This window comes from Sciurus vulgaris, assembly GCF_902686455.1.
Source record: "Sciurus vulgaris genome assembly, chromosome: 7".
Taxonomy (NCBI): domain Eukaryota; kingdom Metazoa; phylum Chordata; class Mammalia; order Rodentia; family Sciuridae; genus Sciurus; species Sciurus vulgaris.
Genome location: NC_136467.1, coordinates 16,972,241 through 17,000,238, shown reverse-complemented (window position 1 = coordinate 17,000,238; position 27,998 = coordinate 16,972,241). Strand labels below are relative to the sequence as shown.

At 35.9% G+C, this 27,998-nt stretch overlaps 1 protein-coding gene and 1 pseudogene across 2 annotated transcripts in view; both read right to left on the bottom strand.

Annotated features, from left to right (window-relative positions):
* PPIL4 (peptidylprolyl isomerase like 4) overlaps positions 1-27,998 on the bottom strand; it is a 48,040-nt gene that overhangs the window by 4,712 nt on the left and 15,330 nt on the right. The window contains exons 6-12 of the mRNA XM_079146867.1: positions 27,336-27,432; positions 26,511-26,627; positions 18,270-18,394; positions 16,320-16,386; positions 12,331-12,442; positions 8,302-8,398; positions 2,101-2,248 (exon numbers count right to left, since the gene is read on the bottom strand). Coding sequence (XP_079002993.1) covers positions 2,101-2,248; positions 8,302-8,398; positions 12,331-12,442; positions 16,320-16,386; positions 18,270-18,394; positions 26,511-26,627; positions 27,336-27,432 — 763 coding nt within the window. The remainder of the gene's footprint in view (positions 1-2,100; positions 2,249-8,301; positions 8,399-12,330; positions 12,443-16,319; positions 16,387-18,269; positions 18,395-26,510; positions 26,628-27,335; positions 27,433-27,998) is intronic.
* LOC306666894 (CDKN2A-interacting protein-like) lies at positions 20,313-22,833 on the bottom strand (annotated as a pseudogene). The gene is made up of 2 exons: positions 22,791-22,833; positions 20,313-22,505 (listed from the first exon to the last, which is right to left on the bottom strand). The product of its transcript is annotated as a CDKN2A-interacting protein-like (transcript).

The following is a 27,998-nucleotide window of genomic DNA, read 5'->3' as shown; positions in this document are numbered from 1 at the left end:
GGATTAAGGGTTGTTTAGGCGGAAAACGTGTTAAATATTCACAGGAAGGTGATATAACCACCATTAAAAAAAAAGTCTGGGATAATCTCTAAATTAATAGAGTACAGAAATTAAGAGCAGGAGACACTTCTGTTAGATTCTACCAGGATACTACACATGGAGTGAATTGTCTTAGACAACAGCACTGAGGAAAGAAAACTGACAAGAGTATACTCTAGGTAAGAACGGCTGGAGAGCAGTCAGAGTCTGATATGAATGTTGGTTCTATTATTTACTAGCTATGTAAAACTAGAGTCCAGTAGCTTAAAGGTTTTTTTTGATTTTCATTTTCGTTGTTGTGTAATGAGAATAAAGAACCTACCTTACATCGTAAGGACAACAATGATGTGAACTATTACTGCTTTTATTATTACTGATTCACGTAAGGAATATTTGGAGAAATAGACAAAGGTACAGTACAACTGGGACAAGGCATGAAGGAGGATAATCTGTAAATAGCTAATGAACTCTGGAAAGAAGAGATGATAACTCTGCTACACAAACTCTGCAAAGGGTAGGAATGTATGCTTTCTGGGAAACAGGGAACCAAGAATACTTGGCAAACATTTTGCTGAATTTTTTTTTTTAAATGAAGATAAACCATAAAACGGTTACCTATAGGGAGAAAAAGAAGAGGAAGAAAGAGGTAGAGAAGCTAGGTTCTTTGTATGTACTATATTGTGATTTTACTTTTGAAGCATATAGTTTTAAAAACTATAAACCAAAAACTATTTAAACAATCCTTTAACAACAAAAAGAAAATGAAATAAATTAACTGAAATGTGAGCCCCATTAATGGCATAACCGCAGGGAAACCATTACAAGTGACTAAAACAGAAACTTGACTCTAATAGTAAAAGTGGTGGAAAGAATAGCCTGCACAGAAAAATGTTTGCATACACTGTTTTTTTTAAATCTTAACAACATGCTTGTGAAGTATTATCTATTTCACAGAGGAGGAAACCATGGCTCAGAAAGTGAACTTACTTGTCATAGTCACACCAGTGACTAGAAGTATAGAAACATGATAAGCTTTAATCCCCTGAGAGTGCAACCTTTATTCTGTCTACAATACCACATTTCTCCATCTGTGTCTTTGCTGGATATTCTCACCTTCTTCCTTAATTTCTTCCCTCCTCCCCTCAGGTTACTGAAGTCATGGTCAACCAGGGCCCAGCTCAGATGTCTTATAAGTGGTAAAACAAAATCAAGCTGGGCACAATGGCACATGCCTGTAGTCCCAGCAGCTTGGAAGGCTGAGGCAGAACTGTGCGTTCAAAGCCAGGCTCAGTAACTTAACAAGGTCCTAAGCAACTCAGATTGACCCTGTCCATAAATAAGACTGGGACTTGCTAAGTTGCTGAGGCTGGTGGCCTCAAACTTGTGATCCTCCTATCTCTAAATAAAACAGAAAAAGGGCTGGGGATGTGGCTCAGTGGTTGATCACCCCTGGGTGCAATCCCTGGTGCCAAAACAAAAAACAAAACCAAGGAGCTGGGACGTTATTTGCTTTTTAGTTAATGGAGAAAAAAGTCTCCCATTAGAAATGATCTTTTATAATCAATTCCTTCAGGGAATTTTCATTATTCTTTTAGAAAATTTGCTCTTTGGAAGAACTTTGGGATGATCAAGTTAATTATAAGTTCTGTTTTCATTTCATATATACAATATGGAAGGTCATAAATTTTTTATAGGCCATAAAACCTCCAGGTCTGCAAGCTCTGTATGTGAAATCCCTGTTGGCAAATTAAGGTAACAACCGACAAGCACTTTTTCAGCAGTTACACTTGTTTTAGAGAACTCACAGGGATGGAAATCGCCCTAGTTTCACAATGTGGAAATGTATGACATAAATTACTCTGAAAACAATCATTTATAACTTAGAATAAATATTCTTGAAAAAGTCCATTACCCCTGTGCAACCATTCTAATTTTAAAGCTAGGAACTACATACCTATCCCTGTTCAGAACTATCCCTCACCTCCTAAATTATACTACTAACATGTCATTTACAAAGGGACAAAATATTTGTTTGAATCTAAGTCTGGACATCTGAAGTACCTGGTTAGTATTTCTGATCGGCATGTAGTCCTCATCTTCCTTCTCTTCAGAGCAGTGCCGCGTTTTCTTCTTGTGTTTTTTACTTGTGTGTGAGTGACTTGATTTTGAGTCTTCTGCCTGCTCATCTAGTATAAGATCATATTTTGCACTGCAGCATTTAGTTAAGGGCAAATATGAGAAATGACAGATAAAACATCAAAACATGAGAATCTGGTAGACATAGGAGGTTATAAGGCCAAATGTAACTCTTTAAAGCAAACAGCAGGCCCCTCCAGGGAGCACAGCCTGCAGGGTTGAGGGAGAGCCAGTATGACAGTTGCTATAGACTAGGATGCCAGAGCACAGCCCCTGGCTCCCCCAAGTCAGAGGGAACACCCTTGCAGAGGCCACCTTCCACAGACCCAGAGATGGCATCCGTGGATTATAAGACCCACGTGGATCACACCTGCAGAGTGCTGAGGAGTTTGTCAATGTCTATTACACCACCATGGACAAGCAACTTCTCCCACCTATACATGGGCACAGCCACCCTGGTATGGAATAGAAACACTGTTTCAGGACAAGAGTCCTTCAACCAATTTTTTGAAATGTTGCCTTCAGTGAATTCCAAATCAACGTGGTCCACTGCCAATCTGTTCATAATGAAGCCACACCAAGTCAAACTATAGTCCAGGTTGTGATCTGTGGAACAGTAAAGTTTGGGGGAACAAAAAACTGGACTTAAATCAGAATTTGTTCCTGATCGCTAAAATAATACAAGTGTTTAAAAAAAAAAAAAAAAAGCAAAAGCAAATAGCACCTCAGTATCATAGAGTACATGTCTAAAATGAAACTAATTTATTTTCTTTCATTACATAATAAAAAGAAATGGAAAGAACTCTAATCTTAACAGTCAATTAGTAAGCTTAAAATATGGAGGGGAAAATAAAAAAGAATGTACACAAATGAAAATACAACTAGCAAAAGAAATAAGGAAACATGGACACAGTTGCCTGTAATCCTAGCAACTCACAAAGTTAAGGCAAGAAGATCTCAAGTTCGAGGTCAGCCTCAGCAAGTTAGTAAGGCCCTCAGTAAGTTAGTGAACCCTAGTCTCAAAACTAAAAAAAAAGAAAAAAAAAATTTAAAAGATTGGAATGCAGCTCACTGCTAAAGTGACCCTGGACTTTGTTTTTAATCCCCAGTATGAAAAAATTTAAAAAGTAAAGAAAGAAGGAAATACATTTGTTAATAATGAAAAACTTAAAACTTAGAAAATAAGGTTCGTCTTTAACTAGAAAAAATTAAAAATTAAGACATTATGAACCCAAATACCAGAAAAGCTATATAAAATCACAGTACTTTGAGAGGCTGAGCAGGAGAATAATAAGTTTGAGGTCAGTCTAGGGAACTTAGTCAGACCCTGTCTCAAAATAATAAATAAAAAGGGCTGGAGATGTAGCTCAGTGGTAGAATGCCTCTGGGTTCAATCCCTATTACCTCTCTCCTCTGCCCTGGCCCCAAAAGAAAAGATAACAGGTACTTTCATGACTTTACTTTTAGATTGATCCTATGGAAGGAAATTTAGCAAAGTATATCAACAGTTACCATGTTTAAATTCTAATAAGAATTGACAGAAATTAAAATAAGATAAATAACAAAGATATACATATTAGAATTATTTTTAATATCAGAGTGGGAAAATAGTAATAAAAATAAATAGGGATGGGAATATAGCTCAGTTGGTAGAGTGCTTTTTCAATCCCCAGCAACATAAAAAAATTTAAATATAGTACTTCAACATGATATGTTCTAAAGAGAGTTGTTAACAAATGATAAATGATCTAAAAATGTGGAAAGATGTTTAATGAAAACTAAAAGTAAAAAAAGCTTAAATCAGAAACTGCATATACAATACAGTAATTTTAACTATGTAAGACTTAATAAAAAGCCTTCATTAAAAGGCTTGAAAAGAATAAGGAGAAATAAAAAGCATCACTGGCCAAAAGGGTGCACTTATAATCCCAGTGACTCAGGAGGCTGAGGCAGGAGGATAGCAAATATGAGCAATTCAGGGAAACCTACAGCGACTTTGCAAGATCCTGTCTCAAAATAACAAAAATAAAGAGGGTTGGGGATGTAGCTCAGTGGTAAAGCATCCTTGGGTTCAATTCTCAGTACCAGAAAAAAATAAAAATCATCATTTTTCTGGGAGAGAGAACTGAGTGAATATTTCCTAAAGTTCACATAAATACATTACTAAAATTTTAATAATGGGGCTCAATGGTATACACTTGCCAATTATGATGAAGCCCTGAGTTCAATCCACAGGGGAAAAAAAATAGAAAATAATGTTTAAACTATGAGGTCTTAAAATGGAGAAAATATACAACTGTTACAACCACTCCTAAAAGTAATCTCAACTTCTAAAATGGATTTTGAGGCAGGCAGACATGGCATACATGTCAGTTTTCAAAAGAAAACTTATGAGGAAGCCAAAACCACAGGAACTATTTTAACTGCATGTGGGACTGGAGTAAATAGACACACTTCCATAAGGACAAGTCTCATGTCTATTTTCACAAAGTCAAAGCTCAAGGCTTTCCTCAAGGATGTCTCCTGTCTATATGATATCAAATAGGAACACTATGCCTTCTACCTTTCCCCCGTGGCTAAAAATGGCTAGTCAGCCCATATGAGCCTTATTACTCCATTATCTCCAACTTTTTTTCTCCTTTATACTATGGTGCGCTGCATCCAGAGTGCCTTCTGGATCTTCTCTCAGACACAAATCCAACAGCTCTCGCCTATGACTTCATCCAGTGTGTGCTTAGTACATGGGGCTCCCTTGCTCCAAAATGCTTTGCAGCAGTTCTTCAAACTGAAGGTTGTAATCTAACAATGGGGTGAAAAATCATAGGTTATGACCAGCATTTTAAAATGTAACACAGAATAGAAAATGGAGTGCAATGGTAACTAATAAAATTTTTATTTTATGGCAGGCACAGTGGCATATGTCTATAATTCTAGTGTCTCAGGAGGCTGAGGCAGGAGGGATCCCAAGCTTGAGGCTGGTCTGGGCAAGTAAGTGAGATCCCGTCTCCAAATAAAAAGGGTGAGGAATGTAGTTCAGGGGTAGAGTGCTTCCTAGCATATATGAGGACCTGGGTGCAATCCCCAGTATTACATGCACATAAAAAGATATTATCTTTCTTAAATTATAGGCAAAATTAAATAGTTAACCAACTCAGCTATCCTCTCCCCTATATTCAAGTCATAGTTTAAATGTCACTTGATGGTTTCCCTAATCCATATTAAGTCTCATATCACACAAATGCACTTTAAAAAAAAAAATGGTATCTGGCTATATTGGCCAGGCTGGTCTTGAACTCATGAGCTCAACTGATCCTACTGCCTCAAACTTTTGAGAGGCTAAAATTACAGGCATGTGTCACCATGTCTAGTCCATCAATTTACTTCTTTGCAATGCTCTAGACTATTAAATTAATGGTAATTATTTTATGTTAGTACCCCTCCCACCATACTCCAACAATTAAATGCAAGCTCCATGTGGGTAGGGACAGAACCTTTCATTGCCAAACTGAGCATGTAACAGATTCTAATTAAATATTTGTTGATTACCCACTAAACTACTAAGACACTTATATTATCACTTCCTTCCTTAACTGCTACCTTCCACTTAATCACTAAAACAAAACTTTTAAATGTCAGATCCCTTCAAAATCCTTTGTATAAAATGCAAATCTGTGCATTCACTGACTTTTGTTTTCTCTAATTTGTTCCCTGAGAGCTAAACTTTTCTACTATTTTTGGTCCTTTTCATTAATTATCTACTTTTATAGTAATTTCTCTCTCTCTCAAGACCCAGATATATATCCCCATCATGCCTTTTAACTGATTTCAGACAACTTATCTATACATAAATTCAGATGTCCTCTGAATTCCCTTCTGTTGCTATAAGTAACAAGGTCACTTAATATACAAAAGGAATGTAAGAAGATTGTGTCCTGTATGTGCACCTTACATATTATAAACATATGTTGTCTCTCTGCTAGTCTGAGAAAATAAACGTCTCACTAAAATGAAACCTATCAACTATCAAGAACATAAAAATTATCTATTGAGTCAGATTCATGAATTTCCTCTTTCCTGTTCAATAGTCTGTCAATTATTTGACAATGGTTATCAGGACATGTCTGTCTTCTACATCATCAACTTCAGAAGGCTAGAAGCTGCATTGTTCAATACTAGAAATATGCAGTTATATGAGACAAATTAAACAAAATTTAAAATTTAGCTCTTTAGTCCATCTTACAAGCTCACTAGCCACATATGTGTTAATTGCCAAAGTAAATGATAGAGTTATAGTACATTTTCGTCAAGATAGGAAGTTCCTTTTTGGTGCTGGGGATTAAATCCAGAGGTGCTTTACCCTCAGCTACATCCCCAGCTCTTTTTATTTTTTATTTTGAGACAAGTTCTCACTAAGTCACTTAGGGCCTTGCTAAGTTGCTGAGGCTAGCTTTGAACTTGTGATCCTCCTGCCTTAGCCTCCTGAGTCACTGGGATTACAGGCGTGCACCAATGCTCTGGCTAGAAAGTTCTATAGAACAGTACTGATTAGAGATTTACTTTCAAAGATGCCTAGTTTCCTTTCTTAATTGTTAGTAATCTATTCTCTTGAACCTAGGGGTGCTTACCCACTGAGCCACAACCCCAGCCCTTTTTATTTTTTTATTTTGTTTAGTTGCTTAGGGCCTTACAAACGTGTCAGGGCTGTCTTTGAATTTATGATCCTCTTGCCTCAGCCTCCTGTCCACTGGGATTAGAGGTGTGCACCACTATACCCAGCTAACACATTTTAAAATTTTAATGATATGCATTCCTTCTTTTCAGCCTCCATGAGGAAAAAGAGACCTTCCTCTACTTCATACTCTACAACTGTGCTTCCTTTGTTTATCCTCCACACTCCCCTCCTTCTAGCTACAGTAATTAGTGGGGAGCCTCAATAAACAACTTGAAAGATTTGGCAGATAAACCTCAAGTGTATTCCATCCATCTCTCTTATGATTTTGACTTTCAGTCATATGTCCTCTAATGCTGCTCTTTTCAGGCTAAATCTCAGCTTGTTGGTCTGTTTGCTTGTGAAAGCTTCTCCTAATGTTGATTTTGTTAGCATCCTTCAGAGTTTATCTGGCTCTAACACCTCACAATGCTTTAGGCACTGCGTAAGGCAGTCAACACATTTTGAAACGAACATATAAAGGTCAACCTGATATTCATCTCTCCTTAAAAAATATTTGGACATGTCTACATAGCATAGGAAAAGAGAATCCCTGAAACACCAACAGAAACAAGGAAACAAAGACATCATTTACCAGAAACAATCATCAAAGAAATAACCTTTGCAATGTGTAGAGTGATGGATTTATAATGGGAAAAAATCAGTGAACAAATTAAAATGACATAATATGAACAGTATGTTTCACTGCTTTTTACTTGTCTCAACCTAAAACTTGAAAGAAGCTGAATTAAGTAGTCAACTTAGATTTCAGTTCTCCAAAAGTCAACTCTTGTATTCAACAGGAGCTCAATAAATATATGTTACTAAAATAAAATGTAATACGCAGTAAGAAGCAACCTAATCTCTTAACAAAGAACTATAGGATTTTGCTTCCTAGGTAAGGAAGTTAAACATAAGAGAATGGTTAGCACAAAGGATTTAGCTTAGCAATAAGAAATTTCTGATTATGAGGAATTTTAAAAATTGCAATTACATACAGAAAATTAACACCTTACCTGAAGATCATTTGGAACTATGATAAGTAGAAAAAGATTTAGGTTAAAGATTCCTTTTGAACTTAACTTTCTCCATTAAATAGACTAGAATGAAAAAGCAAAGTATATGTAAGATATTGAAAAAAGATTAAGTTATATTTTTACAAACCATTTGGATTCAAGAAACTTGCTTTCATGACATTTTATAGCACTCACACAGTAATCTACACATAATGGGTTATCGATTAACTGATTCTTTTTTAAAAAAAAAAAATTGTAGTTGTAGATGGATAGCTTGCCTTTATTTGCTTATTTTTGTACGCAGTGCTAAGGAACAAATCCAGTGCCTCACACATGCTAGGCAAGCGCTCTGCCCCTGAGCCCCAGAACCAGCCCTGGTTAATTGATTTTTATTAAGGATACTCCTGTTTGGGCTTTACTTTATCTTTCAGAACCAAATTCGAAGGTTTATCCTGTTCCTTTTCATACTCCTTGAAATCACTTTTGGTGTATTTCCCACCTATTTATTAAGGAAATAAAAGGAGTTTAATAAGAAAAGTTACCTAATTACTTGAGAATGATAGTTCTTTTATACAAGTTATACTTTAAGAGCTATTTTATAAATGGTGACTACTGGGAAACAGAAAAAGGGTAAGAAAAGAACAAAAGAAATCATAGTAATTTAATCTCCATTATTATTTTAACTGAAATCAGATTTTGCTAGATAGCCATATACTGCCACCTAATGATATATGTGAATATTACATCAAACTTTCAAATAAAAGACACATACAATGCAATGTTTAAGTAGATCCATTAAGCCCATGAGAGCATAAGTCCAAGGGAAAACTGAAGATATGGAGCTTGAGTTTGAAATCTAAAGGACTTATTAGTTTGAAATAAGGTGTTAAAGACCATTGATTTGTCTCCGAATAGAGCACCACGTAGGTATGTGCATAGAAGTTCACTAAAGAGATATAAAAAAAAAAAAAGCATTGGCATGAGCACAATAGAGAACCACTCCTGCTTTGAATTTTCACTTACAGGCACCTTTATTCCTCCTGAGTGCCAGAAATGAAATCAATAATCCCTTCAGGATAAGACTATTGTTAACATCCAACTACTCTCCAGTCCAGTCTCCTACCAAATGAGGATTCAGACTCCATCCATGTTCCAGCCCTGGCCTGCCTTTTCTACCCCCTCAGCTACCATGAGGAAGTGCTACTTGTGGGATATGTCCTAGAGCAGGGTTCTGGATGGCAAGGACAAGGAAGGCAAACTGGAAATACTGAGTCTGAAAACTGCACATCTTGATTGTCAGAGTTTTAAGGAAGGGGAAACAGGAAAGAAAAGAAAGGGTAAAAGCTGAGCATGGGGTACATGAATATAATCCCAGTTACTCAGGAGGCTAAGGCAGGAGGATCACAAGTTCAAGGCCAGCCTGGGCAACATAGCAAGATCCCCCCCCCCCCAAAAGAAGGGGGACAGTAAGTATAAAGATAAAGGTGAACCTAGTTTCACCTTTATCCAGAGACTGAAAATAAAAATGGTCAGCACTGTTTCCTATAATGTGAAATAGACTACAAGAGTTAAAATAAATGAAAACAGTAACAAACAGTTATAATTTTATCATTGAAAAATGATTTAACATGTGCCTGTCATTAGAAGAGTTTCAGAATGGATGCAGCAATTATGGTATATAAAGGGCAACCAATTAAAGTGAGAGGTTCTAAATTCAAATCTTGACTCTAGTGGGAGGTCCTAAGTAAGACATTTTACTTCTCTGCCAACTCATTCTCTTAATTATAAACTAAAAATAATACCAATATTTCAAAGTGCTAGTTAAATCACTGAATAAAACTGTAAAGGGAACTTATTTAGCACTGTGAAGAACATATATTCAATTTTAAAAATGTGAATCAATTACATATCTATTCAAAATTATCTCAGAATTAAGAGACTAATAATAAACTATGCTTATGATGGCATCCGTGAATCCAAAGCATCTTTCTCCCATATGAGACATTTTATTTTAGAAAACAGAATGAAGAAATTCATGTGAAGTTATCTTGTAAATACACTATACTGAAACAACTTAGGAAAGTAGAATAATGTCTTCAATGTATTGGTTTGGGAAGAAAACAGGACTGAGAGAAAAAAATCCAAACTAGATTTAAGGTCTTTAAATCATCACTGTATGTGACTCTGTGTAAATTATATTAAAAGGTTATGTCTCAAATTTCTTATCAATAATGTAAAATTGGGGCTGGGGTTGTGGCTCAGTGGCAGAGTGCTTGCCTAGCATGTGTGAGGCACTGGGTTTGATCCTCATCACCACATAAAAATAAATAAAAGATCATCTACATCTACAATTAAAAAATATTTTTAAAAATGTGAAATTATTGTCAATACTAATTTCATACATTTGAAACAAATGATAAGATGATAAAATTAGGGCTGGAGTTGTGGCTCCGTTGTGGAGCACTTGCCAAGCATGTGTGAGGCACTGGGTTTAATTCTCAGCATCACATATAAATAAATGAATAAAATAAAGGTGCATTGACAATTAAAAATATATATAAAAATAATTTTTTTTAAAAATGACAAAATTAAATTAGTTTGTGGAAAAAAAGTCCTACAAGAAGCCAGTTGGCAATACTAATAGATCAGAACTGTAACACATTGGGCCAGCAGTTTATCACTCTTCTTTTTGTAAACAAATCTTTTTTGTATATATATTTTTAGTTGTAGATGGATACAATCTTTATTTGACTGATTTTTTTTATGTGGTGCTGAGGATCGAACCCAGTGCATCACACATGCTAGGCAAGGGCTCTACCACTGAGCCACAACCCCAGCCCTCATCACTGAATATACTCATGTGATGTATTGTTCATAAAGCTATAAGTATAACAAGTGAAAAATACATTTTGGTACTTCACCAGTTTTCACAAGTCACTTAAAAAGAGAGAGCACTGTCAGATGAATCAAGTATTCTAGGACTAGGGAAGCATTCATGGGAGGAAACAAAGAGTAAACAGGCCCCAGACCAAGTCACTCTCTCCTACCACAGAGATCTTGGCTTCCACTGGGACTTCCTTGCCTCCTCCAGTGACTAACAATTTTTCCCCTCTCTGAACGCCCATAAGGTAACACAATCTACTTAACAATTCAGCACTTCACTACCAAACAGAAATTTCTTTCTAATAAAAAAGAAAGAAAGAAAGAAAAAAGACTCCATTAAAATCTTGAGAAACGGCCAGGTGCAGTGGCACACACCTGTAATCCCAGAGGCTTGGGATGTAGAGGCAGAAGGTATGTGAGTTCTAAGCCAGCCTCAGCAACTTAGTCAGACCCTGTCTCAAAATAAAACATAAACAGCCCGGGGATGTGGTTCAGTGGTTTAGTGCCCCTGGATGCAATCCATAGTACCAAAATAAATTAAAAAACTGGCATTTTATGTATTGATATGAACCAATCTCTTAGATGTTTTAAATGAAAAATACAAGATACAGAAACAGAATGTATAGTCAACATAGTTGGTGTTTTCCTTTTTTAAAGAAGACTATATCTATATCTACATAGACATACATGCACGTGTATTCAAACGTGAATGCACGTGTATGGAAAGTTACATAAGAAGCAGGTAATAGCCAGGAATTGTGGCACATGCCTATAATCCCAAGCACTCAGGAAGCTGAAGCAGGAGGATCTTAAGTTCAAGGCCGGCTGTAGCCAGGCCCTCAACAAATTAGCAAGACCCTATCTCAAAATAAAAAGTAAGGGGCTGGGGTCGTGGCTCAGTGGTAGAGCGCATTCCTAGCATGTGTGAGGCACTGGGTTTGATTCTCAGCACCACATATTAATACATAAAAAATAAAGGTCCATCAACAACTAAAAAATTATTTTTAAAAAAGAAAGGATTAGGGATATAGCTCAGAAGTAAAGTACATCTGGGTTCAAACCCTGGTATCGAAAAACGAAACAAAAGAGAACAAACAGGTAAGAGTGGTTATTTCTGGAAAAGAAACTAGGTACATAAGAAACAGGAGTAGAAGAGATTTTTTTTATTCTATACCTTTTCATGAATCTCAATTTTTTACTATATGACAACTAAAACACACTTAAGGAAACTTCTTAAAAAGAGTTTTTCATCTAAAAGACCCAAACCACCTTAAAATCAAAGTCACTTTGGAGACATATCAACCTATAGTGGCTAACTATAAGTAATTTATAATATAGGTAAATAGAGAAAATACAGATATTTTTCATTAGTTTCATATACATACCTTTACCTTAGATTCTAGATGTATAAAATAAATAGATGTATAAAGTAAAATAATGGCAAAGATTATGTCAAATAACATTTCTTCTAATTAACAGTACCAAGTCAAAGGCTACATATGGAAGCATACAAGGCAGAACAGAAAAAAGGAAGATAAATCAATACACCTTTTCCTTTCCATTTAACCTTTGCAACAGACTGGCTAAAATCCACATGTATTCTTCGGTCATCGATAAGTACATTATCCATTTTGAAGAATGCTTTCTCACAATCTTCTTCCTATAGTAATTAAAAAAAAAAAAAACACAAATCTTTATAGAAAAAATTTCTGTAACGAGAACAAATACTGAAAATATATAAAATTTATTGTTATTAAACTTAATATTTGAAAACTTCTTACACCAGATACTGTTAAATGTTTTGCATCTGTTATTTATCTCAATTAACTCTGGTAACAATCCTATGTGGTACTAAAAGAATTTTAGAGAGATATTGAAACTGTTAAAGGTTACACAGTTGGCAAGGGTCAAAGACAAGAGTTCCAATCAAGACAGTCTGACTATAGTGGACATAGATATACTTACCTATACAAGTTCACACTGCCTTTTACTTAAGACCCCAAAATACTGTATCCTGAAAAGTACAAGTTGTTTTCACAAATCTGTTATTAAAAGTAACTGGACAGGGCTGGGGTTGTGGCTCAGTGGCAGAGTGCTTGCCTAGCATGTGCGAGGCACTGGGTTCGATTCTCAGCACCACATATAAACAAATAAGTAAATAAAATAAAGGTCCATTGCCAACTAAAAAAATATTAAAAAAAAAAAGTAACTGGACAGCGATATATGATCTTATGAGAGGTCAATGGCCTTTTTAAAATTCTTAGTATGAATATGCGTTTGTTTTACTGCAGAAATATTTTTCTGATAGATTATGGAATGCTGGCCCACAGGGGTATTACATAAGCCACAGATGTAATGTGTATCTGAGTATATCCACACACAGTGTACCTTTCAAAATCTCAAAAAATTCTAAATTTAAAGAAGCATGGCCGCAATCAACAAACATATGGAAAAATGTTCAACATCTCTAGTAATAAGAGAAATGCAAATCAAAACTACCCTAAGATTCCATCTCACCCCAATTAGAATGGCGATTATCAAGAATACGAGCAACAACAGGTGTTGGCGAGGATGTGGGGAGAAAGGTACACTCTTACATTGCTGGTGGGGCTGCAAATTAGTGCAGCCACTCTGGAAAGCAGTGTGGAGATTCCTTAGAAAACTCGGAATGGACCCTCCATTTGACCCAGCTATCCCACTCCTTGGCCTATACCCAAAGGACTTAAAATCAGCATACTACAGAGACACAGCCACATCAATGTTCATAGCTGCTCAATTCACAATAGCCAGACTGTGGAACCAACCTAGATGCCCTTCAATTGATGAGTGGATAAAGAAACTGTGGTATATATATACAATGGAATATTACTCAGCCATAAAGAATGATAAAATTATGGCATTTGCAGGCAAATGGATGAAATTGGAGAATATCATGCTAAGTGAGATAAGCCAATCTCAAAAAGCCAAGGGACGAATGATATCGCTAATAAGTGGAGGATGACACATAATGGGGGGGAGGGGAGGGTTAGTGTTAGGGTTAGAGTTAGGGTTAGGGAGGGGGGCAAGTATGGAAGAAGGAAGGACTGTATAGAGGGTAAAGAGGGGTGGGAGGGGTGGGGGGAAGGGAAAAAATAACAGAATGAATCAAACAACATTACTCTATGTAAATTTATGATTACACAAATGGTATGCCTTTGTGCCATGTACAAACAGAGAAACAACATGTATCCCATTTGTTTACAATAAAAAAAAAAAAGAAAAAAAAAAAAGCTAAACTTGGTTAATAGAAAAAAAATAAACGAAGAAAGCATAAAAAAAAAAAAAAAAAAAAAAAAAAGGAAGCATGGCCAGTGCTTTTGAAGTCAGCGCAGCGGTGCACATCAGTGGGAAGCTGAAACAAGAGGATTACATGTTCAAGGCCAATCTGGGCAATAGGGCAAGACCCTGTCTCGAAAAAATAAAAAGGGGATACAGCTCAGTGGATACAGTGTTTGACTAGCATGGGTAAGGCCCTGGGTTCACTCCCTGGCACCACAAAACAAACATCAAGATAAGGTAGGCAATCAATGTTATTGCTGATTAATCTGATTATTTATACTTGGGCAGTGATTATTTACACTGTGCCATTTATCCAAAGAGAAAGTTTCTCAGGTAATTTTTTTCAGGATAGTATTTGCAAATACTCAACTGTCTTATATCTAAAAAAGAGTTAAGAATCTCTTCAAGGCTAAGGGTGTAGCTCAGTGGTAGAATGTGTGCTTAGCTTGGGCAAAGCCCTAAATTCAATCCTCCAGCTTCCACTGGGGGACTTTCTGCCCTGCTGCCTTCCTTGTGGAATGGAAGAAAGGCACACTAGTGCCTTTTGACAACAATGAAAAAGAGAAATGTCTTCAAAATTGAGAAACTGATTGAAAAATAAATTTAGAAATGTGAAAAACAAAATAGTCAAGACAACCTTCAAGAACAACAAAGTTTAAGAATCCACACTATAAGCTATAGTGATTAAGCTATAGTGATTAAGACAATGTACCAGCAATGTAACAGTGGTGTAAGAATAAACAAATTGGGCTCAGGGGTAGACCACTAGCCTAGCATGCATTAGACTCTAGGTTCAACCCCCAGAACCACTGTCAACAATAAAAGAAAGTACATTTGAATGATAATAAACTTTTGAAAAAGTGACTCAACGAGGGAAATGTAAAATAAACCACAATAAGATACTACTACATATCTTTCAGAATAGATAAAATTTAAAAGACTGACCATATAAGGGTTGATCAAGATATGGAGCAACATGGAGTCCAGTACACTACCAGTGGAAGTGAAAATTAGTATAACCACCTTGGAAAATTAATTGGAATTGTCTGTTAAAGCTGTATCTGCCCCAGGACCCAGCAATTCACACCTAGATATACATTTTGCAGAAATATATACATACATATATCAGAAGGTATGTTTCTAGAAATGATTTTAAAAAATAAAGACAACAGATTAAGCAAAACAACAAAACTTACTTTTCTGACTTTTTTTTTTTTTTTTTGGTATTAGAAATTGAACCCAGGGGTGCGTAACCACAGAGCCACATCCCCAGCTCTTTTTTAATAAAAAATTAATTCATTCATTTATCGGTACTAGGGATTAAAGCCAGGGGCACTTTGCCACTGAGTCACATCCCCAGCCCCCTTTTTTTAATTATTATCATCATCATTTTTTTATTTTAAGAAGGGGGTTTTGCTAAGTTGCTAAGAGCTTCGCTAAATTGCTGAGGCTGGCCTCAAACTTGGAATCCTCCTGTCTCAGCTTCCTCAGCCTCTGGGATTATAGGCAGGCGCCACCATGCCCAGCACAAAACTTACTTTCTAATAGCATCACACAGAGTAGTCAAAAACTGGAAAGAGTCTAAGTATTTATTAACAGCAGAATGGAAGTCTAAACTGTTTGATATACTTACAATGAAATACTATGGCAATAAAAATTAACTTCAAAAGTAATCTTATAAATATAATACTAGCAGAAGAAGCCAGACATGACAACACACGCCTGTAATGCTCCCAACTCAAGAGGTTAAGTCCACAGTATCCCATGTTTGAGGTCAGCCTCAGCTATTTAGCTAGACCCTCAGCTAACAAGACTTGGTATAAATAAAATAAAAAGGACAGGGTATATATCTCAGTATATAAGACCTTCAGTTCATGAAATTCCCAGTACCTAAATAAATAAATAAATTTAAGAATCAAGATACAAATGAACACATTGTATTTCCATTTATATCAAATTTAAAATTAGACAAAACAAATCTATGAGCTGGGCATGGTGGTGCACACCTATAATCCAAGCATCTCAGGAAACTGAGGCAGGGGGATCTCAAGTTTGAGGTCAACCTGGGCAATTTAGCAAGATGCTGCCTCAAAATAAAAAGAGCTGGGGATGTAGCTCAGCAGTTGAGGGCCCCTGGGTTCAATCTCCAATAACAAAACCAAAAAACCAAAAGCAAGACATATTAAATAAACACCAAAACTAATAATTCTGTGACATACCTTTTCAAATTCAATAAAAGCATAGCAGAGGGACTCTCCTGTCTTCCAATCCCGAATAACTTCACAACTGAAAGAAAAATTTTAAAAGTGTCTTTTTTTTTTTTTTTAAAGGACAGTATTCACTCTTAGTCTTCAGAACTAAAGAACATAATAAGACAGTTATTGAAAGACAAAATTAAGCCAGGCACTGTCATGAACGTCTGTAATCCAAGTGACTCATGAGGCTGAGGCAGGAGGATCAAAAGTTCCAGGTCATTCTGGGCAACTCAGTGACTCTATCTCAAAATAAAAAATAAAAAGAACTGAGAGGTAACTTAGTGGTGGAATGCCCCTGGTTCAATCCCCAGTACTGAAAATAAAGGACAAGTTAAACTCCCTCCATATTTCTCCAGATTTCTTGAATAACAATTCTTTTTCTAAAAAAATACTTCACTAACCCAGTAACAAATTATCAAAATTTTACTCTAAAGACCCTACAGTCCTAAATTCCCTAAGCATTAAAAGAATAAATCAAAAATACTTAATTTTCCTTTAATAAAAATAAACTGCTATCAAAAGTTTTTAATTTACAAAGATGAATTACAATATATAAAATGCTAAGAAAGTCTGTAAAAACAATGTATATACATGCATACATATACAAATGTTTAAGCAAGTCTACATTTTGGTATTTTAATATCAATCAAGGTCAAATTTAACATTATAAGTGTAGCCATTACATGGAAATAATCTATTGTACAACAAGTGAAATGGCCAGTAAGCTGAAGTTGAAAGCACCTGACCGTCTCTTTCTTGTAGATGTTTGGACACGGGGGTCCGCCGAGGGTGAGGACATATGATGCCTACCTAGTGCATGCCGACATCAGAGACTGGGCTCTGAAGGCACCGATCTAATTTTACTTAGGATTGATTGTATAAGACATATATAGGCACATTACCCAATCAGGTTAACACGTTTGTTAAAGCATAACAGAATCAGCCTATAGGTTAACTATATGTTGAGGTAATGTAAACAAACCAAGTATGCCTAAGTAATTCTGCCCAGCAACAGGTCTGAGACAAAGGACTGGGGGATGGTAAGCTCCTGAGTACAGCATGAGGCAAGGCAGTGCAGGCGAGCTCACGTCACAGCTTGCTGGGATGCTTGATAAGCGAGGCCTTCCCTCAGCTTCTAAATCAGCCTCAACAGCTGCAAAGACCTTCATTCCATGGTGAGTCTTTACCATTACCTCAGTTTCTCTGTCCAGAATGTTTCGCTTACTTAGACCTTGGTGTCAGCGACTGCTGTCGGATAAGCTTGAGGAATGTTCCCTACACTTTCTCATGTACCATAAGTCTCACTTGAAAAATATGGAAGAAAATAGTAAAATAATACATTCTAATCAATTACAAAGTAGTCATCTTTCTCACAAAAATACTGCCTTTATAGAGTTTTGCATTAGTAATGCAAGGACAATAAACCAAAAGAAAAAAATTTGGAAAATTTAAATTTAAATAAAGTTTGAAACAGATTGCCAGTAATCTTAGAAGTTAAATGCGATAAATATTTTAAATATTAAATAGGACTGTTGAAAATTTAGAGAAATAGACCTACATCATCCTACTCATTTCCCTTTTTATTTTTAGTTGTAGATTAGATGGACACAATCATTTGTTGTTTGTTGTTTTTTTGTATTGTTTTGTTTTATGCTAGGCAAGCGCTCTACCACTGAGCCACAACCCCAGCCCTTCATTTCCTGCTTTAAACTGAAAATTTTTGTGCCAGGAGTAGAAGTACCACTCAAATATTTTTTCTGTACATATTCTTTTCTACTGTTCAAACGCTCACTTGTAAAAATTCACCAGCATAAAATTCAACTACAGTTCATAGACTCACCAAAAATATGTCATTAGAAAACCACCCATACCTAGATATTTCCAAATTTCTCTTTTATTAATTCCAGGATTTACCTTCTTATTGGCCCAAATCTTGAGAATATTATTTCCAGATCCTCATCTGTGGTCACAGGATTCAACTTACATACAAACAGTACATTTTCTGGAGGTTTAATATCTGCATCAGGTAGGTCTCCCACCTAAAGTATAAACAAGAATGTATGTCAATTCCTTTATTTAGTTTCCATCCTAAATACTTCATCTAAGCTCCCAACACTAATTTCCCTAAAATACCTAAATTTACTCCATAAATTACAGGCTGAGGAAAATAAATCTAATAAGATTTTAAAATTTGAAACTATACCATTCCTGGTATTACTAATATTTTTATGTGCATGTATGAATATGGCATAATGAATCCCATTATTATGTTTGATTATAAGGCAATATTAGAAAAACAATATTTAAAAAACCAATATTAATAGCTAATATTTGCACCACAAAAAAGAACTGAGAAAATGATAAAAGTGAACATAGCAAAAATGTTAAAACTTGGTGAATCTGAGTAAAAGGCATATAGAACTTATGTATTCTATTTTTCCCTAAGTTTGAAATTATCTGGGGAAAAAAATGATCTGAAAACAAAACGTTTAAAAAAATGTCAACCCATTTTTCCTTTGGTACAAACTTCCTAAACTTTCCTGTTTAAGTTTGATTATAAGTTAATAATCTTTCCCTTATAAGTCACTTGTTTTTCTTGTCAGTTGCTAAAAAGATCTTTTTTTTTTTTTTTTTTTTTTTTTTGGTACGGGGACTGAACCTAGGGGTAATTAATCACTGAGTTACATCCCAGTTCTTTTTCATTTTTTAGACAGGGTCTCACTAAGTTGCTTAAGTTGGCCTTGAACTTAAGATTCTCCTGCCTCAGCCTCCTGAGTCGTTGGGATTACAGGTATGAGACACTGCACCCTGCCTCAAAAGATCTTTCTTTTATGTCCAATAATTTTTTTTATTTGTCCTTTTTGGTTATACATGACAATGTATTTTGGCAGATTATACATACATACAGTATAACTTTTTCTGTTTAGGATCCCACTCTTATGGTTGTACATGATATGGAGTTACCCTGGTTGTGTACACGAACACAAGGCTAGAAAAGTTATGACCAATTAATTCTATCTTTTCTATTACTCTCCCCTTTCACTTCCCTTTGTTGCTCTTTGTCTAATCCAATGAATTTCTATTATTCCCCTCCCCCATCTCCCTTGTTATGGGTTAGCATCCACAAATCAGAGAGAACATTCAATCTTTGGTTTTGGAGGATTGGTTTATTTCACTGCATGATATTCTCCAGTTCTATCCATTTACCAGAAAATGCCATAATTTCATGCTTTTTTATGGCTGAGTAATATTCTATTATGTATGTATACCACATTTTCATTATCCCTTTATCTGTTGAAGGGCATCTAGGTTGTTTCCATAGCTTGGCAATTGTGAACTGAGCTGCTATAAACATGGATGTGGATGTGTCACTACAGTATGTTGTTTTTAAGTCCTTTGGGTATATGCCAAGAAGTGAGATAATTGGGTCAAATGAAGGTTCCATTCCAAGTTCTCTAAGGAATCTGGATACTGCTTTCCATAGTGGTTGCATCAATTTGCAGTCCCACAAAAAATGTATGAGAGTACTTTTCTCTCCACATCCTCACCAACATTTATTGCTACTTATATTCTTAATAATTGCCATTCTGACTGGAGTGAGATGGAATCTCAGTGTAGTTTTAATTTGCATTTCTCTAATTGCTAGTGATGTTGAACATTTTTCCATATTTTTTTTGAAAAGGTAAAATAGCTTAAAGCATTTAATATCTAAAACAAATCAATCTGTTAATAGTAGTCACAAAATATACATTAATATAGAAACCCACATTTATGTCTTTAAGAAAAAGTGTAAATTGTATTTTACCTCAAAACATAAATTAACCCGCTTAAAGAATCAGCAGCGGTCAAAATCATGGTGAATTTTAAACAACTTCAGAATAAAATAACAATAAGTACAGTATACTGCTTTATATCTTAAAAAAATGCTTACAATTTCTCATAAAAATAGTCTTAGGCAACTATTTTTTCTTTATTCTTTTACAGACATGTTCAAGACTATGGGCAACATTCTTAAAACCTTAAGTTTCACAGACTTTCAGACATTCAAATTCTGTGGTCCCCTTTTCTTTGATGTGATTTATTCAGCTAAAAAAAAAAAGCATGGTAGACAACTTAATACATTTTCACCGAATTTAAAGTAGTACAAAAATTTTAAGACTCTACAGAACTACACATCATACCTAATACATCATTAAAAATAGAAGACAGTATTTTCTGCAGCAAATAAAACAGCATACTGGTATGCTGTTAATGTATACCTTTTTAATGTGTACTGTCATTCATAAATTATTTACAACTTCCACTTGTGAAGAGAATTAGAATGTAAATTTTCTGCAAAACTGGAAAAAAGCAATACAAAATCTGTGAAAGCCTGTGTTTTATATTGTACAAAAATTAAGTCAGTTTTCTCTTCAAATACCAGATACTGTATGCAGTGATATTTTAGACACATAGATTATAGCAATTCTTGAGGATGTTTTAATGCTGGAGGTAAGTTTACAGGTCTTGATTCTTCATCAAGGAGTACTAGATCTTCTATCTCACTGCCTCTGTATTTCCTTTTACATATTTTTACCACCACCTTTTTCTTAAGAAATAACTTCAATGCTTCTCTTGATGCAACTGCTTTTGCATTTCCTTTGCTTTTTCCACAGCCAGTGCCCAAGTATACTGACTTGCACCTCAATTCGCATACAATACTTCCTTGAGAGCTTTTATTTTGAGGCAGATCTGCCAGTTCTTTTAGTGGGACAAAAAATACATCCAGTGTTGCTTTCAGAGCCTCAATAGCTGCGTTTAGGAGGTCTCTGTGATTCACATCGGGACTAAAGCCACCAACAGCTACTAATTTCCATGCCACTGTTTCATACAGTCTATTGAAGAAAGGTTGCTTCTGTTTCACATCTTCATTGGTTAATTTGCAACAAGAGAACTTGACAGAACTCTCACTTGACTGTGAAGTACTCTTAGAAGGCAACTGTGAGGTGCTACTCTGAGAACTACTCTTAGAAGCTAGCTGGGACACACTTGCTAAGGGACTGCTTTTGGAAACCATAGATCCACTGGTCTGGGAGCTGCTCTTGGAAGCCAACAGTGATGCAGCTACCTGGGAAGTGCTTTTGGAAGTTAGCAGTGATGTATTTGTTGAGCTGCTCTTGGGAGTTAGTAATGATGTGCCTGATGAGGAACTGTTTTTAGAAACTGATGATGAAACACTTGCCTCTGAACTAGTTTTGGGAGTTAACCCACTTGAAGCTGTCTCTGAACTAGATTTAGAAGACAATAACGGCAACTCTACTTCCAAGCTTCCAGAAGAATCCAACAAGGGCACCTCAATCTCTGAGCTGCTCTGAGAAACAGAGACGGAAGAACCTTCCAAACCACTCTTTTTAGGTGAGCCACTTTGTTGTCTGGAATCAGTGGACTGGGTCACGTGACTATTCACACTGGATTTCAAAAACGAAGAAACAAATGATGCAGAACCATGCTTATCTGGAGCTTCTGATTCAGAAGCTTTTCCAGATCCTGCTGTTGTTACCTGAGAAGAAATGCTGCTGCTGCTGCTTTGGCTGGAAACAGATCGATCTCCCTCACTTGTAGAGCTATTCTGACCAGAGATGCCAGCGCTGCGAGTGGAGTTCCCACTACTCTCTGATTTGGTGGATGACCCCGAACATGTAGAATTGTTTTCTGGCTGAGCTGATGTACGTTCTGTTTTTGCAGAAATTTTTGCAAGATCTTCCTCAACTGCAGAGTTGTTTTTTCCTTCTATTATTCGTTTTTTTGGATAGCTCTTCTACCCCTTCTTGGCAACCAGTTCGTCTCTTGCTGTATGGATTGGAACATCTGTCACTTTGATGCCTTCAGCCATACTAAGAATTTTATCCATGACTTTTTGAGGGTACCGGCACCCAAGGAAGACGTGGTTTGCCCAGGCCATGGAAAAGGCGAAGACCTGCTGCAGCTGCCCACTGCGGGATCCGCTCTCGGCGTCCGCAGCTTAGTCCGTGTTAGCTGAGGCAGCGCCACCCGCGGGGGCCAGGTCCCCAGCGTTGTGGAGCAAAAACTCCCAGTGTTTGTCAGTCTCGCCCTCGCAGCGCAGCGCCTCCACCCAGGCAGCCACCTGCGGGGTCCTGCGCCATGTTGGGCCTACAGGACGCGGAGGGCACCGGCAGACGCCGCACCGGGGAAGAGGCGGGGTGCGCAGGGGCGAGCGGCCCTGTCACTGCGGCCCGCACCAGCGGCCCTCCGGAGAACGCCCCTCAAGAGGCCCACACACCAAACAACCTCCATATATTTTTTGATCACTTGTATTTCTTCTGTGAAGTATTTGTTCAGTTCTTTTGCCCATTTATTGATCGGGTTATTCAGTGACTGGGTTATTTATTTAGTTCTTTGTATATACTGGAAATTAAGGTCTTAGATCTGAGGTACTGGTGGTGAAGGTTTTCTCCCAATCTGTAGGATCTCTGTACATGTCCTGACTGTTTCCTTTGCTGTGAAGAAGCTTTCCAGTTCGATGCCATCCCATTTATTGATTCTTGATTTTACTTGTTGCACTTTAGGAGTCCTGCGGAGGAATCTGGTTCCCAAGCGGACATGATAGAGAGTTGGGCCTACTTTTTCTTCGAGTAAGTGCAGGATCTCTGGTCTAATGCCTAGGTCCTCGATCCACTCCTAGTTGAGTTGTGTGCAGGGTGAGATATAGGGGTTCAATTTCATTCTATTACATATGGATTTTCAGTTTTCCCACCACAATTTGTTGAAGAGGCTCTCTTTTCTCCAGTGTATGTTTATGGCACCTTTCTCTAGGATGAGATGACTTTATGTGGGAATCTCTGTGTCTTCTGTTCCATGGTCTTCATGTCTGTTTTGGTGACAATAGCATGCTGTTTTTGTTACTATAGCTCTGCAGTGTGATTTAAGATCTGGCATTATGATGCCTCCTGTGTCACTTTTTACGCTAAGGTATGCTTTGGCTATTTTGGGCCTCTTATTTTTCCAAATGAATTTCATGATTGCTTATTCTATTTCTGTGAAGAATATCATTGGGCTCTTAATAGGAATTGCATTAAATCTGTTTAGTGCTTTTGGTAGTATGGCCATTTTTATAATATTGATTCATCCAGGAAGATGGGAGATCTTTCCATTTTCTGAGTTCTTCTACAATTTCTTTCTTTAGAGTTCTATAGTTTTCACTATAGAGGTCTTTCACCTCTTTTGTTAGGTTGCTTTCAAAATATTTTCTTTCTTTCTTTCTTCTTTTTTTTTTTTTTTTTTTTTTTTTGGGTACTGGGGATTGAACCCAGGGCCTTGTGCTTGCAAGGGAAGCACTCTACCAACTGAGCTATATCCCCAATCCCTATTTTCTTTTTTTGACGCTATTATATAGGGGATAGTTTTCCTGATATCTCGTTCAGCTGATATATCTTTGGTGTATAGAAATGCAATTGACTTATTGGTGTTGACTTTTTTTAAAAAAACTTGACAAAAACATTTACTGTGGGAGGTTTCTGATATTTTTCTTTCAAAATTTGAAAGTTCAAGTATACAATTAAGACAAAGATATATTAGAAAAATACAACAAACTAAATTTTTCTCATATTCAAGTAACAAAAAATTAATCATATATTTGATTAATGCCATTAAAGAAAACTGTGATAAATTTTCCAAAGCAGATGCATTTATTTTACTTCATTCAAGAAATATATCAACAATAAAAATAGTTTTTAAGTCTTCTAATTATTGGGAAGTTAAGAAAGCTCTTCCACATAATTCCTGGTTCAAAGAGAAAATAAAGAGAATAAAAATTAAAACCCAAAATTAAGACCCAAAAGGAAAAGAAAAGACATTATATCAAAATCTATCAGAGATGGTTAAAGCTATGTTTGAGGGAAATTTGTAGACTTAAATGATTTTATTGTTAAAAAAAAATAAAATGGAACAAAATACTAAGGCTCACATCTGTCACAATGCATTTGGAACAATATGCATTCAATATATTTTGATTTTTAAGTAAATGACTAAGTAGGCCCCACTGCTTCCATCGCTTTTCAGACTTCCTTCACTGAATTATTTTCCTTCTTCATTTCTTTGTTGATGCCACAGTTAGAATGAATAAGGTGATCAAGAATTTGCCTGTCTTTATCAGAAAGTCTTAAGGTACTCACTGATTTGAGAGCATGTGAACGAGTTTAAGATCATTAAGAAATCCAAGTAGTCCTTCCCATAGTCACTTTGGTATGTGGTCTGCTTCTTCAAGCATTCTTGAATCCTCATGTAGCTGTGCAGCACCAAAGGGACCAGACCCTGAGAAGCAACTGACAGATTTGAGCAGCATCCATACTTGATGCTAAAATCCTGAAAGCAAGCTGGAATTTGGTAATTCCACAGAAGTTCAGCATCTAGAGGTCAAGGAAGGTACTTTTTCCAGCCTAGATTCAGATTTGGGGTAGATCTCTTGGACTAGACTCTAAGTGGTGTTCTGCAAGATCACAGGAAGTGGATATGATAATGCTATTTCTCTTCGATGATGGCAGCAGTTGTTGAGGCTCAATGGTCAGATCAGTAGGGTCAACAAATCCAGTGTTGATTTTATATCCAGGAATTTTCTTAGAATTTGTCTTGGTATTGGTTGTTCTGGAGCAATACTCTTAAGTATATATATGCTCAATTAAAAATGCACGTTGCCAGGCGCAGTGGCACATCCCTGTGTCCCAGCAGCTCAGGCAGTTGAGGTAGGAAGATCATGAGAGTTCAAAGTCAGTCTCTGCAACTTAGTGAGGCCCTAAGCAACTCAGCAAGACCCTGTCTCTAATAAAACACAAAAAGGAGCTGAGGATGTGGCTCAGTGGTTAAGTGCCCCTGGGTTCAATTCCCAGCACCAAATAAAAAATAGTGTTTTCAGTCTGGTTTGATGGCATATGCCTCTAATTTGAGTGATTTGGGAGGCTGAGGCAGGAGGATACCATGTTCAAGGCCAGTCTGGGCAATTTAACAAGACCCTGTCTCAAAATAAAATTAAAAATGGGGTTGGGGATGTGGGGATGTAGCTTAGTGGTAGAGCTCCCTGGATTCAATTTCCAGTACTGTAGAAAAGCAAAAGTGTATTTTCAATTTTTGTTTATTTCACTAGTTTTCTGAAATGATAACTTTTGGTATTGGCTTATTTATACTGGTAATGTGAATATAAATTAATATAAATTTTAAAAGAAACCACAAATATGAAAACACTTATGTAAAATAATATTAAAAACATAATCATATCCATTCAATTCAAGTGTTTATTGATCACCTACTACATAATAGGCATACCTATTTCTCAAAATAAGGAAGGGAAAAAAAAATACCTAATAGGTCAATTAATTTTCTACCTAATAATTATTCCCCATATGACTTCATACTCTTAGCAAGACAAAGGAGTATATGTGTATCAGTCAAAATAAATATATATATGCACATATCTGTGTATGTGTTTTATATGTATAGATATGTATTTTAGCTGATATATAAAACATAATAGTTGTACAAATATGCAACAATAAATCCCATTGCTACATATAATTATAATGAACCAATAGTAAGGAAAAGAAAACAACATAAAAAGTTGTATATCAGAAGAAATATATTTTAGATTACCATTTGACTACCATGCTATTTAATTTTAATATTTGAGCAGTACAATGAAGAATCATTCTTTAACATAAAATTTAGTCCAATAAACATGCTTTAAAAGTGAGGTGAATATTAAACCATTGAAATTCAATTAATATTTATCAATGAGATATCCATTTTTTATAAAGGCAATTGGCACTATAATGATAATGGAACCAAATTTATTTTCATGTGTTATGTCATTCAAAATTTAATCTAGAGAAAAACTTTTTTCTTAAATTTTTTTTTAAGTTGTAGATGAACACAAATACCTTTGTTTTATTTATTTACTTTTATGTGGAGCTGAGGATGGAACCCAGTACCTCCCACGTGCTAGGCAAGTACCCCATCACTGAGCTACAGTCCCAGTCCCTAGAGAAAAATTCTGGACTAAATTTTTTAATATTTTAAGACTACCACAAGAGCCAGAAGATAAACTTACAATAAATATGTATTAAGTATATTGCAGATCAACTATTTGAACAAACATAATTATCTTACCATCTCTAAAAGAATAGCTTGAGTTTTGGCCTCTTTTTCTGCCTTTATTTCTTCTACTTCTTCAGCTGATCTTCCTTTGAAATCATCAATTTCTTCATCTGCTCCTATTCGACCACTCTGCAAGGCAGAAATTATTAACATAAATCTTCAACAAATAAAAAAAATCTGAGAATCATGGAAGGCATTTGCTTCATTTACAAACCTCTGAAACTGATTTAAATTAATTCTATACTATTAGCAAGATTGGGCTTCTGATTTATTGGGAAATGAAAATAAACACCTATGCACATACTGTTATCCAACTAAGTGCTACATGGAGAAGATAAATAATCTTAGAAGTAAGTAAGCACCAACTTCAACCATACAGACAAAATTGGCTTGAGGAAGCCTGAAAAGCAAAAATTTATATCTAAAAATATCTGGGGGAAAAGTCTGTGCTGTTTCACAGAAACTTCTGGGTTCTAAGTTGGCTCCAGAGTATCTCTAGTTAAAAAGTTTCCTCGCGGGATGATTGTTTTGTTTGGCCTTGAAATTATTCTCCTAATTAGAGTTAGATAATTAAAAAAAAATTTTTCCCAAAGATTCATATAAGCTTCCAGAGCTAAGGCTGTTCTGGTGAAACAGATACTAAAAAAGGAAATCGGGGTAATAAAAAGTTAACTAGAAAACTGAGTAGCTCTGGAGAAGAGAAAAACTCAACTTGTTCTAGTGTAGTTTATTAAGCAAAATAATCATTATGAAGAAATTAGTTTTAAATAGATTAAAAAGTTAAATCCATTCAAATTAACATGTGTATATGTTCAATCACAAGAAGGTTCTACTTACATCTAATTGTTCCTTTGTGGGTTCTGGTGATCGATCAGGAATTATTAAATCAGGAGGGTCATCAAACGGATCATCTAAAATCACTGTGTGATTTATCCTTACAAAAGTCCAAGTCAAATGTTACATGAAATATTTCAGAATCCATATTTTATTTTTCATAGATTACAGCTAATAACTTAAAGATCTTTAATGCCAAAACCCCCATTTTGCACAAAGATATTAATATAATAATTCACAATATACTTTCACAATGAGTGTTACTATTTTTCATTTTTTGGTATATCTGTTATTCTGTATTACTTCAAGGATGCAAAGTAAATGTCTAAATCTTAATAATTTTCTATTTCTCAATAATTTTCATTAAAAATGAAAGCACAATAATTCTTCCCAACAACAGCTATGATAAATAATTAGTACAAGTAGCTGGACACAGTGGTGCACACCTGCAATCCCAGTCACTCGGGAGACTGAGGCAGGAGGACCCCAAGTTTGAGGTCAGCCTCAGCAACATAGCGAGGCCCTAAGCAACTTAGTGAGACCCTGTCTCAAAATAAAAAATAAAAAGGGCTGGGGATGTGGCTTAGTAGTTAAGAGCCCCTGGGTTCAATCTCTGGTGCAAAAAAAAAAAAAAAAAAAAAAGAAAAAAAATTAATTAGTACAAGT